Below are 17,151 nucleotides of genomic sequence, written 5' to 3'. Positions count from 1 at the left end.
TAGTTGCTATGATAGTCTGGGTGGTTGCTAGGGCATTTCTAGGTGATTGCAACCAATCATGTCAACATGCGGGCTGGCTTTAACATATCATTAACTATTCTCTGAAGCAGGGGGGTCTCAAGAGAAGCCAGGTTATCACGGTTTATTTTTCTGTTAATATGAAAAATCAGGTACATTTAGCAATATAGCAGGTGAATTGTGTATATGATGTATATTACAATGTTATGATGAACTATATGCTTTTCTACAGTTATGTTCTAAGTTGTTAAAAGTGTTTCTAAGGATACAGATTTTTAGAAGGCAGACTGAGATGGTGTGTGTAAAATTAGCAACACATTATTAGCTGATATATAACGTAGTCAAGCAAAAGGTTAATCATATTACTGTAATTGTGTCCAACGTTGTAGCGAGCGATACATAAAACGAATTACCATTCTGATACGTCGACTTGTGGACGAGCCTGTATAATTCACTCTTCCACTTCTTCCTTGGCAACGTTCAAACATATGGCTTAATTAAACCAATATTTCCACTTGCCATTGTGCAGCGTTTACTACAGTAAAATTGACTGAGTGGATCTCTGAGCTGGTGTGAGCGAGTGGAGGCGGGGCTAATATGCATATTCATGAATCTACGTATACTAAATGAAGCAAGAGTGTAGAGTTACATTTAAGCTATTTTAAGGCCTGTATAATTATTTTTTCACAGAAAAAAAAAAAAAAAAAAAAAACGAAGATGAGTTTAAAAGGATAAAATTATTGGATAAAATTATTGGAAATACAATTATTAAAATTGTATTTCCCGGGGGTATTGTGCCCACAAAGAAACTGCCATTGAGATGAATGGGAATGCTAACATATAGCTATATCCAGGTATTATAGACCTCCTTGGTTCAAATCCCAAACCCAACATATAAGCAATAGTGATGCTTGTCTTAGCAAGCCCACTAATGACCCCTTGTGCTTATCACTCTTTTATTTAGTAATTTTGCTGATTATCTTTTTATTTAATGGATGCTTTAGCCCTTACTCTTTCAAAACAGTCATTAGTCGACTCCCCATACACATAAACACTCCTCCATATCCTACAATAACACTCATACTTGCACCTCAGGGCTGTTGCGTCAGGTCTGGGGTGAAGGTTGGGGCGAGGTGGGGCTTCCAGGGGTTTTGTGATTGGTTCCTGTGTATGAGTGGAGCGAGTGATAGATGAGAGAGGGGCAACAATGACACCCGTGGGACAAGCTTAAAGCGCTCAGCCATGCTGACAGGATCTCAACACTGGATACCCCAGAAAAACAACAACAGCCGTGATAAAAGAGCTGACGCTTAGACCCAAAAATAAAAAAGGAGATCTGACAGAAAGTAAGGAGATTTTGAAAGAGCCAGAAAGAGGGTGTAATTGAGGGTGTATGTAATTATACACTTTTTTGTAATACAGTTTTAAAGGGAAATGTGAGTAACTGTCATTAAAATAACAAAAAGCTATAGATGAATGGTCCTAAAAATAGGGGAAGAAACAACATCATCAGTGTCATCATCACCATCCACCCACATTTACAGACCTACTGTCGATATAAAATATGGAAATTGTGACACATATATATATATATATATGTATGTGTGTATATATATGTATATGTGTCACAATTTCCATATGTCAGGTCAAAGTATCTGAATAATTTTTGGTTCTAAATTTAAGTTTTACTGGTAGTCCACTGTATGAAGAATTTTTGGGTATAATATGTGTGTGTGTGTGTGTGTGTGTGTGTGTGTGTGTGTGTGTGTGTGTGTGTGTGTGTGTGTGTGTGTGTGTGTGTGTGTGTGTGTGTATACATATACATTTTCAGGTAGTATATTTTTGTAATACAGTAATAAGAATTTAATGTGTAAAAATTGCCTGATTGTCTTCAAAAATAATGTTACAGACTTCATTTTCTTTATATTTTATATCTTATTATTTTCTCTTCATTTTGTGGTGAAATATAACCCAGATATTTCCTCATGACATTCTCCTTTCCCTTATTTTCATTTGATGTGAATATGGTCTATATCAAGTTGGTTGCTGCAGTTCCCATTCACTGGAAATGGTGTAACACTTCCTCACATCTTCCTAAAGTATGTTTCCACCACAATAGATATATGTTAAAAAAAGCACCTCTGCATTGTTACCTAACACACGTCCTTTTAACATTTGTAGGGTGTTAGTAGATACATTTGCACTTGCTGTGGGAGAGCGTGTGGGTGGGTGGGTGCGTGCGCACGGGCCAGTAGACAGGTTGCCATGACGATCACTCGGCACCCAGAGCATTCTGGGGAATGAGAGTGAAGTGTGACATATATGACCTATCAATCACAATCTCCAAAGAAAGAGCGAGGGAGATCAAGACAGAGAGAAAGATCGTCTGTTAACACTTTAATACAACCGGAGAAAAGGGCTTTTGTGGTGGATGCAATACACAAACATCTGTCCTTCCTAAAAACACTACGGATTCAAAAAATGAGTCAGTGAGAGCATATAAAGATGTCTGTTTCCTAAACACACACACACATACTGTATCACACACAAACAGTGATTATCAAGGTCAGATAATGATCAATCACACCCTGTCTCACGCCCTTCCCCTGCATTCACATTCATTAGCAGACAGACCCCTCGTCTGTGTCTGTGGGCTCTCTAAAGCCAGCTGTTGAACAGAACCATTCATTAGGGTGACACATTTAGCATTTGTGTAAACACCAAACAGGGCGGTGTTTTGTAGCTGTTAGCATCATGATGCTTATCTAAATGCATCCAACCCCGTTCTACAGCAACAAATTTAGCCTTATAAAAGCCATGCGTATGGATGGATAGAAACACACCATTATGTATTAGGACAAGCAATAAATTCAACTTAGAAAAGGCTGTATTCTACAAAGCAGGCTGCTAAAACCCAGGCTGGCAAAAGATGCTGGTTATTTGTTGTCATAATATCAGTAAAAATACTCGTAATACTGGAAATAAACCTGCCCAGCCATTAGCACCATCTCAGCTGTGTGAACATGGGATTATAGTATCGACAGGTCATTTGTAATATGATACACCGTCACATGATAGTTCACAATAAACATTTCAGTCAAGTGTTACACTGTCAACAAGCTAACTATCTGCAAGTAGACTTAACTCAGGTCTGTGATTAAGATATCATTTTCACTTAATTATTTAAATTGTAAGTCGACCAAGTGTATAACTAAATGAAAGTGCTGTGCAAGGACTCCACACAGCCTCAAGTTAAGATTTTGAGTTATTAATTTAATTGAATATTTTGTAATTATACTACCATTCAAAAGTTTAGAGATTTTTTAAAATAGATTAATGTTTTTATTCAGTAAAGATGCATTAAATTGATCAAAAGTTAACGTAAATACATTTATAATGTTACAAAATATTTCTATTTCAAATAAATTTCCTTTTCTATTCAAATAATCCTGAAATAATACCTTAAAAATGTTACAGTTTTACTGTATTTTTTGGTCAAATAAATGCAGCCTTGGTGAGCATAAGTACGGAAGAGGATTAGGGCCAAGCATTAATAAAAAAATAAAACCATCTCGAGATTAAAGTTGTTAAATTTCGAGAAACAACGCGTTAAATTTTGAGAAAAAAGTCGAAATAAAATGTTGAGAATAGACTTGTTAAATTTCGAGAAAAACTCGTTAAATTTCGAGAAAAAAGTTGAGATAAAATGTTGAGAATAAACTCGTTAAATTACGAGAAAAAAAACGTTAAATTTCTAGAAAAAAGTCGAGATAAAATGTTGAGAATAAACTCGTTAAATTACGAGAAAAAAACTCGTTAAATTTCGAGAAAAAAGTTGAGATAAAATGTTGAGAATAAACTCGTTAAATTACGAGAAAAAAAAACGTTAAATTTCTAGAAAAAAGTCGAGATAAAATGTTGAGAATAAACTCGTTAAATTACGAGAAAAAAACTCGTTAAATTTCGAGAAAAAAGTCGAGATAAAATGTTGAGAATAAACTCGTTAAATTACGAGAAAAAAAACTCGTTAAATTTCGAGAAAAAAGTTGAGATAAAATGTTGAGAATAAACTCGTTAAATTAAGAGAAAAAAATCGTTACATTTCGAGAAAAAAGTTGAGATAAAATGTTGAGAATAAACTCATTAAATTACAAGAAAAAACCTCGTTAAATTTCAAGAAAAAAGTTAAGATAAAATGTTGAGAATAAACTTGTTAAATTTCGAGAAACAACGCGTTAAATTTTGAGAAAAAAGTCGAAATAAAATGTTGAGAATAAACTTGTTAAATTTCGAGAAAAACTCGTTAAATTTCGAGAAAAAAGTCGAGATAAAATGTTGAGAATAAACTCATAAAATTACGAGAAAAAAATCGCTTAATTTCGAGAAAAAAGTCTAAATAAAATGTTGAGAATAAACTTGTTAAATTTCGAGAAAAAACTCGTTAAATTTCAAGAAAAAAGTCGAGATAAAATGTTGAGAATAAACTCGTTAAATTACGAGAAAAAAATCGTTAAATTTCGAGAAAAAAGTCGAGATAAAATGTTGAGATAAACTCGTTAAATTACGAGAAAAAAATCGTTAAATTTCGAGAAAAAAGTCGAGATAAAATGTTGAGAATAAACTCGTTAAATTACGAGAAAAAAACTCGTTAAATTTCGAGAAAAAAGTCGAGATAAAATGTTGAGAATAAACTCATTAAATTATTTTCAACATTTTCAACAAGAGTTTATTCTCAACATTTTATCTCAACCTTTTTCTCGTAATTTAACGACTTTTTTCTCGTAAATTAATGATTTTATTTTCAACATTTTATCTCGACTTTTTTCTAGAAATTTAACAACTTTAATCTCGAGATGGTTTTATTTTTTTATTATTGCTTGGCCCTAATCCTCTTCCGTACATAAGAGACTACAAAAATTATATATATTTATATATATACGGTAATGTTTTTATATGAAAGCCAAATTTACTTATTTGAGTTCTAAAACATGATATTTCAAGTAATGTTTAATTAGGATCATACTATGAATTAAAGAAAAATTAAACAATTAAATAATTAGCAAGGCTTTTTTTTTTATTATTAAAATGATGTAATCACTTATCAGTGACTGTGCTTGTTTCAATAGAAACCCTTATAATTCACACACTAATATGGTGTTTGATCAAATAAAAATTCTTTAAAACAAAAATCGACCAGCATCAGGCAGCACAGCCAGATTTTAGCCAAAGCACACACTAATGCAGCCGGCTTGACACATATTATCTCATAATAACATAACCAGGGGCTTCCTTAATCATTTGAATTGGTTGTTGGTGTGTGTGTACGGGTGTGTTTTCAGAGAGAGAAACTGCGTTGAGCAGGCAGCAGTAGCAGAAACCTCATTAATGTTTCAGAGACCCTGGGGCAGATCAGCTGCATATTAACTAGGTCAGTGTTACACAACGACTGGACCCCCTCTTCCCTCTCTCTCTCTCTCTCTCTCTCTCTCTCTCTGCTGCCATGGAGATGCCAGCATCATTCTTCTGCCTGCATCCTTCACAACCATGACAACCGTGGAACTGGGGTGCTCTAAACCTCGCCTGATGCTTTTAAAGTGAAAGGCTTAGATGTTTTCCTGAAGGGGGTAGAATTCAGTCTGGTTTCTAAGCAACTGAAGTTGTGCAGATACTAAAACCTTTACTTGCATTATACTTTACTGACTTATTTAAACCGCACAGCACTAGTTCCAGTCCTTTAAAGTTGGCATATAACGGAAGTTGTGATAGTCTTTTCTTCCCTATTATGGGAGAAACGGCTTCTCAAAAAAGAAAAAAACATAGAGTGGGACTTGATTTTGTCAATCTGGATTTGATTAGATGGTTGATCATTGTGGTTTGATATTGCTGTGATGTCATGTGAGTGACAGGATGTCCCGTCCTCACCAGTAAACGTCATCAGAGAAGAGAAGAGATGTCATTGCAAGAGAGATGGGATTTGGAGTTATTTTAATTACCAGGGCATATGAATTAAAATTAAAAGCAAGCGATTGAGCAACCTCTGACACGACGTATGACACAATGATGAACATGGAAGCGCAGAAGAAAGAGCAAAACAAATCACCAGTCATGAATTAGGAGTCTAAAATGATATTTTTTAAACAGAAATGGAGGATTTCGATATAAGAGAAGAGGAGCTTGAGTTTGTTGCACAGCCCTATTTGTTTGAACCGCGAGAGGCGTCTAAGCTTACGATGCCCCTACATCCTGCGTCATACATTGCATCATTTGGCGCAAGTCGACTTGTGCAGTATGTGTACGGTCGTCCGCCGGAAGCTAGTTATTTGAATTTATAAAGTTTTAAATATGGATATTTTTCTTATAAAAATGCATTGCTTCACTTCAGAAGGCCTTTATTAACCCCCCTGGAGTCGTATGGATTACTTTTATGATGTATGGATGCATTTTTGGGGGGCTTCAAAACAGGCCCCCCCGTTCACTACCATTATAGAGCTTTGTAGAGCCAGGATATTTTTAAATGAAGAGTTTGGTTCCAAAATGCGATAAACGCCATTTTCAAAAAAATTGAGTTTCCGCCAAAATCATTATTGTATCTGGTCAGTATTGAAAAGTCATTTATTAATTTTGCGCAAAATGCGATATCCGTCGTGTTATTCTGTAATGTTTTCTCCCTTTCTTTCCAAAACGCGACAATTTTCTCAATTTTCTGCAGAACGCGATATATCCGCTCAACCAATCACAGCGCACCATTCCACGCACTGTAAACATTGAAGGCTTTTTTAAAAGCCGTTTTTAATACCAATGTGCTCGGCAAATGTTTTTATGTAACCGTGCGGTGGCGCCAGATACTCTTTAATTGGTAATAATAAATAATTTATAACATTAACAAGATGACCCATTGAATTAATTTTGGCAGCGACGCTGAATGTATTTTTAGTAAAATGTCTGTGTATAAGATAAATATTGGCAAATTTTAGACTCTGTCATATATGTGAATCAACTTACTTTGTTGTGTATTTTCAATTTGAAAAATAACTTTTATATTGATGGATTAATTGAAAGTGCATGTATATCAGATGATTATAATATTAGTGTGTTTTTGTTTTGTTATTACATTTCAACATAATATTAATGTACTAAATTGCACTACATCATTACAACTGTGCATATTTTAGTTTTCCATAAATACTTGTCAGTACATTCAGCAGTACACAAGACAATAGAGTAATAATTAAATTAGATATAAAGATGTACTTAAGATGTACTTAAATTAAGAGAAAAAAATCGTTACATTTCGAGAAAAAAGTTGAGATAAAATGTTGAGAATAAACTCATTAAATTACAAGAAAAAACCTCGTTAAATTTCAAGAAAAAAGTTAAGATAAAATGTTGAGAATAAACTTGTTAAATTTCGAGAAACAACGCGTTAAATTTTGAGAAAAAAGTCGAAATAAAATGTTGAGAATAAACTTGTTAAATTTCGAGAAAAACTCGTTAAATTTCGAGAAAAAAGTCGAGATAAAATGTTGAGAATAAACTCATAAAATTACGAGAAAAAAATCGCTTAATTTCGAGAAAAAAGTCTAAATAAAATGTTGAGAATAAACTTGTTAAATTTCGAGAAAAAACTCGTTAAATTTCAAGAAAAAAGTCGAGATAAAATGTTGAGAATAAACTCGTTAAATTACGAGAAAAAAATCGTTAAATTTCGAGAAAAAAGTCGAGATAAAATGTTGAGAATAAACTCGTTAAATTACGAGAAAAAAACTCGTTAAATTTCGAGAAAAAAGTCGAGATAAAATGTTGAGAATAAACTCGTTAAATTACGAGAAAAAAACTCGTTAAATTTCGAGAAAAAAGTCGCGATAAAATGTTGAGAATAAACTCATTAAATTATTTTCAACATTTTCAACAAGAGTTTATTCTCAACATTTTATCTCAACCTTTTTCTCGTAATTTAACGACTTTTTTCTCGTAAATTAATGATTTTATTTTCAACATTTATCTCGACTTTTTTCTAGAAATTTAACAACTTTAATCTCGAGATGGTTTTATTTTTTTATTATTGCTTGGCCCTAATCCTCTTCCGTACATAAGAGACTACAAAATTATATATATTTATATATATACGGTAATGTTTTTATATGAAAGCCAAATTTACTTATTTGAGTTCTAAAACATGATATTTCAAGTAATGTTTAATTAGGATCATACTATGAATTAAAGAAAAATTAAACAATTAAATAATTAGCAAGGCTTTTTTTTTATTATTAAAATGATGTAATCACTTATCAGTGACTGTGCTTGTTTCAATAGAAACCCTTATAATTCACACACTAATATGGTGTTTGATCAAATAAAAATTCTTTAAAACAAAAATCGACCAGCATCAGGCAGCACAGCCAGATTTTAGCCAAAGCACACACTAATGCAGCCGGCTTGACACATATTATCTCATAATAACATAACCAGGGGCTTCCTTAATCATTTGAATTGGTTGTTGGTGTGTGTGTACGGGTGTGTTTTCAGAGAGAGAAACTGCGTTGAGCAGGCAGCAGTAGCAGAAACCTCATTAATGTTTCAGAGACCCTGGGGCAGATCAGCTGCATATTAACTAGGTCAGTGTTACACAACGACTGGACCCCCTCTTCCCTCTCTCTCTCTCTCTCTCTCTCTCTCTCTCTGCTGCCATGGAGATGCCAGCATCATTCTTCTGCCTGCATCCTTCACAACCATGACAACCGTGGAACTGGGGTGCTCTAAACCTCGCCTGATGCTTTTAAAGTGAAAGGCTTAGATGTTTTCCTGAAGGGGGTAGAATTCAGTCTGGTTTCTAAGCAACTGAAGTTGTGCAGATACTAAAACCTTTACTTGCATTATACTTTACTGACTTATTTAAACCGCACAGCACTAGTTCCAGTCCTTTAAAGTTGGCATATAACGGAAGTTGTGATAGTCTTTTCTTCCCTATTATGGGAGAAACGGCTTCTCAAAAAAGAAAAAAACATAGAGTGGGACTTGATTTTGTCAATCTGGATTTGATTAGATGGTTGATCATTGTGGTTTGATATTGCTGTGATGTCATGTGAGTGACAGGATGTCCCGTCCTCACCAGTAAACGTCATCAGAGAAGAGAAGAGATGTCATTGCAAGAGAGATGGGATTTGGAGTTATTTTAATTACCAGGGCATATGAATTAAAATTAAAAGCAAGCGATTGAGCAACCTCTGACACGACGTATGACACAATGATGAACATGGAAGCGCAGAAGAAAGAGCAAAACAAATCACCAGTCATGAATTAGGAGTCTAAAATGATATTTTTTAAACAGAAATGGAGGATTTCGATATAAGAGAAGAGGAGCTTGAGTTTGTTGCACAGCCCTATTTGTTTGAACCGCGAGAGGCGTCTAAGCTTACGATGCCCCTACATCCTGCGTCATACATTGCATCATTTGGCGCAAGTCGACTTGTGCAGTATGTGTACGGTCGTCCGCCGGAAGCTAGTTATTTGAATTTATAAAGTTTTAAATATGGATATTTTTCTTATAAAAATGCATTGCTTCACTTCAGAAGGCCTTTATTAACCCCCTGGAGTCGTATGGATTACTTTTATGATGTATGGATGCATTTTTTGGGGGGCTTCAAAAACAGGCCCCCCGTTCACTACCATTATAGAGCTTTGTAGAGCCAGGATATTTTTAAATGAAGAGTTTGGTTCCAAAATGCGATAAACGCCATTTTCAAAAAAATTGAGTTTCCGCCAAAATCATTATTGTATCTGGTCAGTATTGAAAAGTCATTTATTAATTTTGCGCAAAATGCGATATCCGTCGTGTTATTCTGTAATGTTTTCTCCCTTTCTTTCCAAAACGCGACAATTTTCTCAATTTTCTGCAGAACGCGATATATCCGCTCAACCAATCACAGCGCACCATTCCACGCACTGTAAACATTGAAGGCTTTTTTAAAAGCCGTTTTTAATACCAATGTGCTCGGCAAATGTTTTTATGTAACCGTGCGGTGGCGCCAGATACTCTTTAATTGGTAATAATAAATAATTTATAACATTAACAAGATGACCCATTGAATTAATTTTGGCAGCGACGGCTGAATGTATTTTTAGTAAAATGTCTGTGTATAAGATAAATATTGGCAAATTTTAGACTCTGTCATATATGTGAATCAACTTACTTTGTTGTGTATTTTCAATTTGAAAAATAACTTTTATATTGATGGATTAATTGAAAGTGCATGTATATCAGATGATTATAATATTAGTGTGTTTTTGTTTTGTTATTACATTTCAACATAATATTAATGTACTAAATTGCACTACATCATTACAACTGTGCATATTTTAGTTTTCCATAAATACTTGTCAGTACATTCAGCAGTACACAAGACAATAGAGTAATAATTAAATTAGATATAAAGATGTACTTAAGTCCTACTTAAAGGGTTAGTTCACTACAAAAAGACAATTCTGAAAAGGGATGGTAAAGGGAAGTCATTATTAATTTAGAAATGTTAAAATTTAGAAAAAAGAAAGAAATATAACCCCAAGAGCCAATGTGGTGAAATGAAGTGCCCATAATGGGAATGCAGAACTGACATTTTACCTCCCACATATTGCATCAACAAAGTCAGATGCACACAAAACACACAGTTGGCAGGAATATAAAGCATGCAGTATACACATTGCAAATCATGAAATTCATCTCTTCTGATGCAGAACTGCAATCACCTCTGAAAGATTGCAATAATCATATACATTCTCTCCTCTGGAAAATGTGCATACAATTTGTGTACACCACACATGCCATTTTAGACGCATCTGAACTTAGGCACTATGCCGTTCAACCGGAAACTAATCTCTTTTAAGACCAAAAAAGCCTTGGAAGGTTGCTTTTGATTCGACCATTAGGCTATGCGAATATAAGAATTCATAAAATGCAATGGATTCATTTTGGCTACTATAATTTCCCTGAGGAGCTCTTGAGGTATGAACACAGGAGGAGACCGACCTTAGCAGACCAATGGTTTCACAGATTAAACTGTAGCATTCCATGTACAGAATAATTACAATTATTATTAGAAGCTTCATTACAAAGATCACACAACATCAAATCTTTATTGCTGAATAAAAATATGGTGGTCTACCTGAATAATGACTAACTTATAGCTTGATAAACTCTTTCTCCCGCGAATCAACGCTTGGGTGGGTTTTGAGAAGGTATATAACAGATCATAAATTTTGACCTTCATATAATGTGAGGCTGAACTATCTGAAATGCTGCAGTTCAAAACTGACATTACTTGAGCAGTCTGCTAAAAATATTCTCAAATAGCTAAGAAAACTATACATTCGTCCTTAAAGAAATCTCCAAATTTAGCCTTAATCCTGATTATGGAATCATGGTTACGGGCTCTAAAAGCCAATTACTTTACGGCCTCATCCCAAAACAAAGCCGGGACCACAACAATCTGCTCCCTGCAGGGAATGTCATTTAATTAGGCTCAAACTGGCAATACTCAGCATGTCTCACTGTAAACCTTCTAAACAATTAAAGCACAGGACAAATATGCCAAGAGGAAACTGATATGTCCTCAAGGTTTTGAGAGAGAGAAGCAATACGGGATTGAGATAATCTGCTTGATTATCTGTTTACTTATATACTTTAGGGAGAAAATTAGCTAAATCTGACAAAACCCTGCCTCTTGGGATATCTGGGAATATTTTTAAAGGTAAAAAAGATTCATAAATATATATTTTTTTAAAAATAAAACAACAAGTGTCAAAAGTTTTTGTGTCTGTTTCTGTTTTAAATGGACAATGGACCAACTCTTAAAGAATTCTACTCTAGGAGAAACTGATTCATAAATTAAGGCTTAAAAATAAATTATTTCTGAGCAACTGGGAGAAATGGAATTTTTATGAAGATTGTTAAGACAACACCAGGCAAAAACTTTTAGAATATAATTTCATACATATTTATTATTAGTTGAGCAGATATCCTGTGTGTAGTATCTTTTAGTTATATTTAAATTACCATTCAAAAGTTTCAAAAAATAATAATAACTTTTATTCAGTAAGAATGCATTAAATTGATCAAAAGTGACAGTAAAGTGGAGGTGTAACAATATACAATACTGGTCTCACTCTCAGGTCTTTGAACAAAGTGAAAATGGAGTTAAAATAGTAATTTAAAAAAAAAAAATTATTACATCTAACATGCATAGTGAGAGTAAACAAAAAGTACTGTTCATTAAAATGCTAAATTTGTCATTACATCAGGGGTGGACCTGAATAGGTTTGAACTTTGACCTTGTCTTCCATGCACACAGCAATGGTGACACTAGAAAATAAATTCATGATTCTGCTTAGCTAAAAAAAATAATAAAAAATTATGTTTTACAAATATGCTTGCACATTTTAAAAGTTTTAAATGTCATTTTTTTATTAAATCATGTATTTTATTTTTCATTTATTAATAATAATGAATAAACTTGGAAGCTCATATGTGTGAGCTTCTATGTTTGTTTCCATATTTGATGTGCCATTACCATATTTGATGTCAAATTAAATCAGTCTAAACTTTTATTTTGGGTAAACTATATACGGCACATCCATGATAAATATTTTAGCATTTTTGTATTGTGATATATTTTGACACAGTATATTGTTACACCCCTAAAGACGTTAATAATGTTATGATTTCTATTTCAAATAAATGCTGTTCTTATGAACTTTCTATTCATTAAATACTGAAACAAATATATCACAGTCTACACAAAAATATGAAGCAGCACAACTGTTTTCAACACTGATAATAAGAAATGTTTCTTGACACATTGTTTCTGTAGGACACTGAAGACTTGAGTAATGGCTGCAAAAAATTCAGCCATCAAAGATATAAATTACATTTAAAAAAAAATCATTTTGAATTGTTTCACAGTATTATTGTTTTACAGTATTTTTGATCAAATAAATGCCATTTAATTATTTTAATTAATTTTAATTATTTTTTTTAACTGCCTATTTTGAGGCATAATTAGAAATGAGCCGATTCATGCTGCGGCCCCTTTAATTCTCGTGCTCTCCGCCCCCTCCCGAGCTCTCGACTCTATCATTGCATAAACAAAGTTCAAACAGCTAATATAACCCTCAAAATGGATCTTTACAAAGTGTTTGTCATGCAGCATGTCTAATCGCGTAAGTATAGTATTTATTTGGATGTTTATATTTGATTCTGAATGAGTTTGATAGTGCTCTGTGGCTAACGGCTAATGCTACACTTGGAGAGATTTATAAAGAATGAAGATGTGTTTATGCATTATACAGACTGCAAGTGTTTAAAAATGAAAATAGTGACGGCTCTTGTCTCTGTGAATACAGTAAGAAATGGTAACTTTAACCACATTTAACAATACATTAGCAACATGCTAACGAAACATTTAGAAAGACAATTTACAAATATCACGAAAAATATCATGTTATCATGGATCATGTCAGTTATTATCGCTCCATCCGCCATTTTTCGCTGTTGATGATTCAGCTGTGCACAGATCCAGACGTTAATACTGGCTGCCCTTGTCTAATGCCTTGAACATGAGCTGGCATATGCAAATATTGGGGGCGTACACCCCGACTGTTACGTAACAGTCGGTGTTATGTTGAGATTCGCCTGTTCTTCGGAGGTCTTTTAAACAAATGAGATTTATATAAGGAGGAAACAATGGAGTTTGAAACTCACTGTATTTCATTTCCATGTACTGAACTCTTGTTATTCAACTATGCCAAGATAAATTCAATTTTCAATTCGATGGCACCTTTAAAAATTATTTTAAAAAAAATCTTATAGGCCCCAAACTTTTGAACGATAGTATATGTTTTTGTAATTCTGAAAACTGAATTTAAAGTTCCACAATGCCTCTTACCTGTCACAGCTTGAGCCGTCCGCACCGAAGGTGTCACATGCACAGGGCAGGCAGCCAATGGTGCCGTTGGTGAAGTGATCTTCCTCACACTCTTCACACTGCAGCCCAGTGTAACCCGGCATACAGTCACACTGACCCGTCTCACGTTCGCACTCATCAGGGTCCGACACTCCTTCACCGCTGCAGTTACACACCAGCTCTTCAGAGGAGACAGACAAAGGATTCCTTATGAATATTTGACAACCAAAGAGGGGCAATGTTAAGATCATCAAATATTGATATAAAAATACAGACAAATTCACCCTGCACACTATAAAAAAATAAAGGTTTCTTTAGATTATTGAAATATTCTTCACAAAGAACACAAAATAGTTCTTCTATGGCATCACTGCGAAAAAAAAACCCTTTTGAAATTATTATTATTAATAAGAGTGTATATCTGCTCTCCTTAATATCTTATTGGTTTAAGAAAGAATTTCTCATCTTATAAACCCCCAAAGACCCTTGAATAAAGCTCAAGAATCACTTCAAATTAACATCAAACCAGAAATGTGCTCAAATTATGACATAACTTCAAAATATTAATATTATTAAAGACATGTAAAAATATATACTGCAATGGATGTCATAAATTCATTTACAAATTTATCATTGCAAATTTTTTTTTCTTTAAAGGGATAGTTCACCCAAAAATGAAAATTTGATGTTTATCTGCTTACCCCCAGGGCATCCAAGATGTAGGTGACTTTGTTTCTCTGTTATATAATGCATGGCAATGGTAACAAAATCTTTGAGATTAAAAAAAAACAAACAAATCCAAATTAAACCCTGCGGCTCGTGACGACACATTGATGTCCTAAGACATGAAACGATCGGTTTGTGCGAGAAACCGAACAGTATTTATATCATTTTTTACCTCTAATACACCACTATGTCCAACTGCCTTGAGCATCTGGTGTGTGAGGTCTGAAAACGCGCTCTGATGCCGGTAGTGATGTGTCGTTCTTGAACGATTCGTTCATTTTGAACGAATCTTTAATGTGACTTGGGAAGAATGAGTCATCTCGGGGATGATTCGTTCAGTCGCGCATGCGCAATATTCTATAGGTTCTGTACTGCTAGTAGTAGTTCACCTGTTTCAGTCAATGCAGTCTGAGCCGGAAAGAGAATTGATTAGTTCTTTTCATGAGTCTTTCGGGTTTTTGAGTCATTCCTTAATCACGTGAAAGACCCATACGCTAAACCAATGTCATTTAATTTATGTCATTATGTCCTTTTTGAGCAATCTTCTTATACATATATTAGACAAATATGTCAAGTCTGCCTAGGAAAAGCAATTATTATATCAGCAAACTCAAAATTGGAGTAAACAATGAATAAACTAGGCTATAAATACTTTGTATTGTAGGCTTGGATTATTATATTATTATATAGCCTAGTGTTTATTTACAGATAGACTGTAAAAAAGACAAATTAATCAATATTTTATTTATAACAGGGTTTTATTTATTTATAAAATAATAACACACCACAGATCCTGAAAGAAACAGTAACAAAAACATAGTGACAGAAATGTCAGAAATAGCGTATGGGTCTGTCACGTGATTAAGGAACGACTCAAAACCCGAAAGAGTCATGAAAAGAACTAATCAATTCTCTTTCCGGCTCAGGCTGCATTGGTTTAGCATATGGGGCTGCCTGTCACGTCATTAAGGAATGACTTAAACCCGAACGCTTGTCAGACAAGAGGTGAGGTGAGCTTAATCAGCTTATCATAAACTGAAGACCCAGGTAAAGAATGAATTAATCTTTTCTGTATCTTATAGCATTGTAGTTTTGTACTGTTTGTAGTGTGATCAACGTTTGCATAAGTAGTATATGTGTTGGGGAAGTAACACGTAACATTTTAATTACATTTTGCTAAAATGAACGAAATGACTCGAAAAAAGATTCGTTCATTTTGCTGAACGAGACTCAAAAGTCTGAGTCAGTAAAATGATCCGAACTTCCCATCACTAGATTCCGGAAGTGATCTCTCCTGCATATGGTCAATGAGTGCGAGAGATCACTTCCGCGTTAGAGTGCATTCAGACCTCACACACCGGATATTAGAAGTAAAAATGATATAAATACTGTTCGGTTTCTCGCACAAACTGATCGTTTCGTGTCTTAGGACATCAATGTGTTGTCACGAGCTGCAGGGTTTAATTTGGATTTGTCTATGCATGTTTTTTTTTTACTCATAGATGGAGTTCCCATTGACGTGCATTATACGACTGACAGACTGCAACGGTTGGAGTTAAAAATCATCGTTTGTGTTCTACTGAAGAAACAAAGTCACCTACATCTTGGATGCCCTGGGGGTAAGCAGATAAACATCAAATTTTCATTTTTGGATGAACTATCCCTTTAAAAATGAACAAATAAATATATTACATAAGTCATGATTAGTTATATTTTTTCTGTTTTGTACACTCTCTTGGCAATTCTAACTATTTTACATGGTGAATTAGAAAATTTTATGACTCAAAACATACAAATTAATATGAATTTCTCCTATATTCACCAAAATGTAAAATAGATTTTCCATTATATCTGGTTGGTTTTATGCGCTATAACTTACTTAATTTCATTAAAGTCAAAAATATTATTTAATATCACTGAATCAACTTATATATAAGGTTACAACAACAACAACAAATTTAGGGCTATATTAGGTTGAAGTAGCTCCATACGACAACACTCGAACTGTGTAGCAAACCCTGGTTAAAAAACTGCAACTAATGGAGAAACCATGATAAACCGTCAACCGTAGAGCGTTAAAACATAAAGCACTGTTAATGCAGCAATCCTGCTCTGTAGTAAATTTCTCCTTCAAGATCAAGTCTGCTACGCATCACTCTACTCCATCTTGCTGATCTCTGCCAGCTGTAATGAATGACTCCCTCCAGCCTGATTCTTTGATAGCTCATTAAGTTGATATTAGACTGAGAGAGTGCAGATCTTTAGTATGCAGGAGAGGATGTAGAACACAACCTCTAAAGGCAATTCAGTGACATTATATTCCAACATGGCAGCAATTGCCTGCTCAAGGGAATAAGTGAAGCTTGTGTAATTGCAAATCTATACCAACTGTGATCAAATCGAAGACGATTTTCCAGCAATGTCGCTGTAATATTTAAATATTGATCTGAAT

General features: G+C 34.1%; 1 protein-coding gene across 1 annotated transcript in view; it reads right to left on the bottom strand.

The window, feature by feature from the left end:
* Positions 1-17,151, bottom strand: part of si:ch211-158d24.2 (multiple epidermal growth factor-like domains protein 9) — a 66,235-nt gene that overhangs the window by 38,225 nt on the left and 10,859 nt on the right. The window contains exon 2 of the mRNA XM_048210486.1: positions 13,956-14,154. Coding sequence (XP_048066443.1) covers positions 13,956-14,154 — 199 coding nt within the window. The remainder of the gene's footprint in view (positions 1-13,955; positions 14,155-17,151) is intronic.

This window comes from Megalobrama amblycephala, linkage group LG12 (genome assembly GCF_018812025.1).
Source record: "Megalobrama amblycephala isolate DHTTF-2021 linkage group LG12, ASM1881202v1, whole genome shotgun sequence".
Classification (NCBI taxonomy): domain Eukaryota; kingdom Metazoa; phylum Chordata; class Actinopteri; order Cypriniformes; family Xenocyprididae; genus Megalobrama; species Megalobrama amblycephala.
The sequence above is the reverse complement of the archived record's forward strand: the minus strand, read 5'-3'. Positions and strand labels throughout refer to the sequence as shown.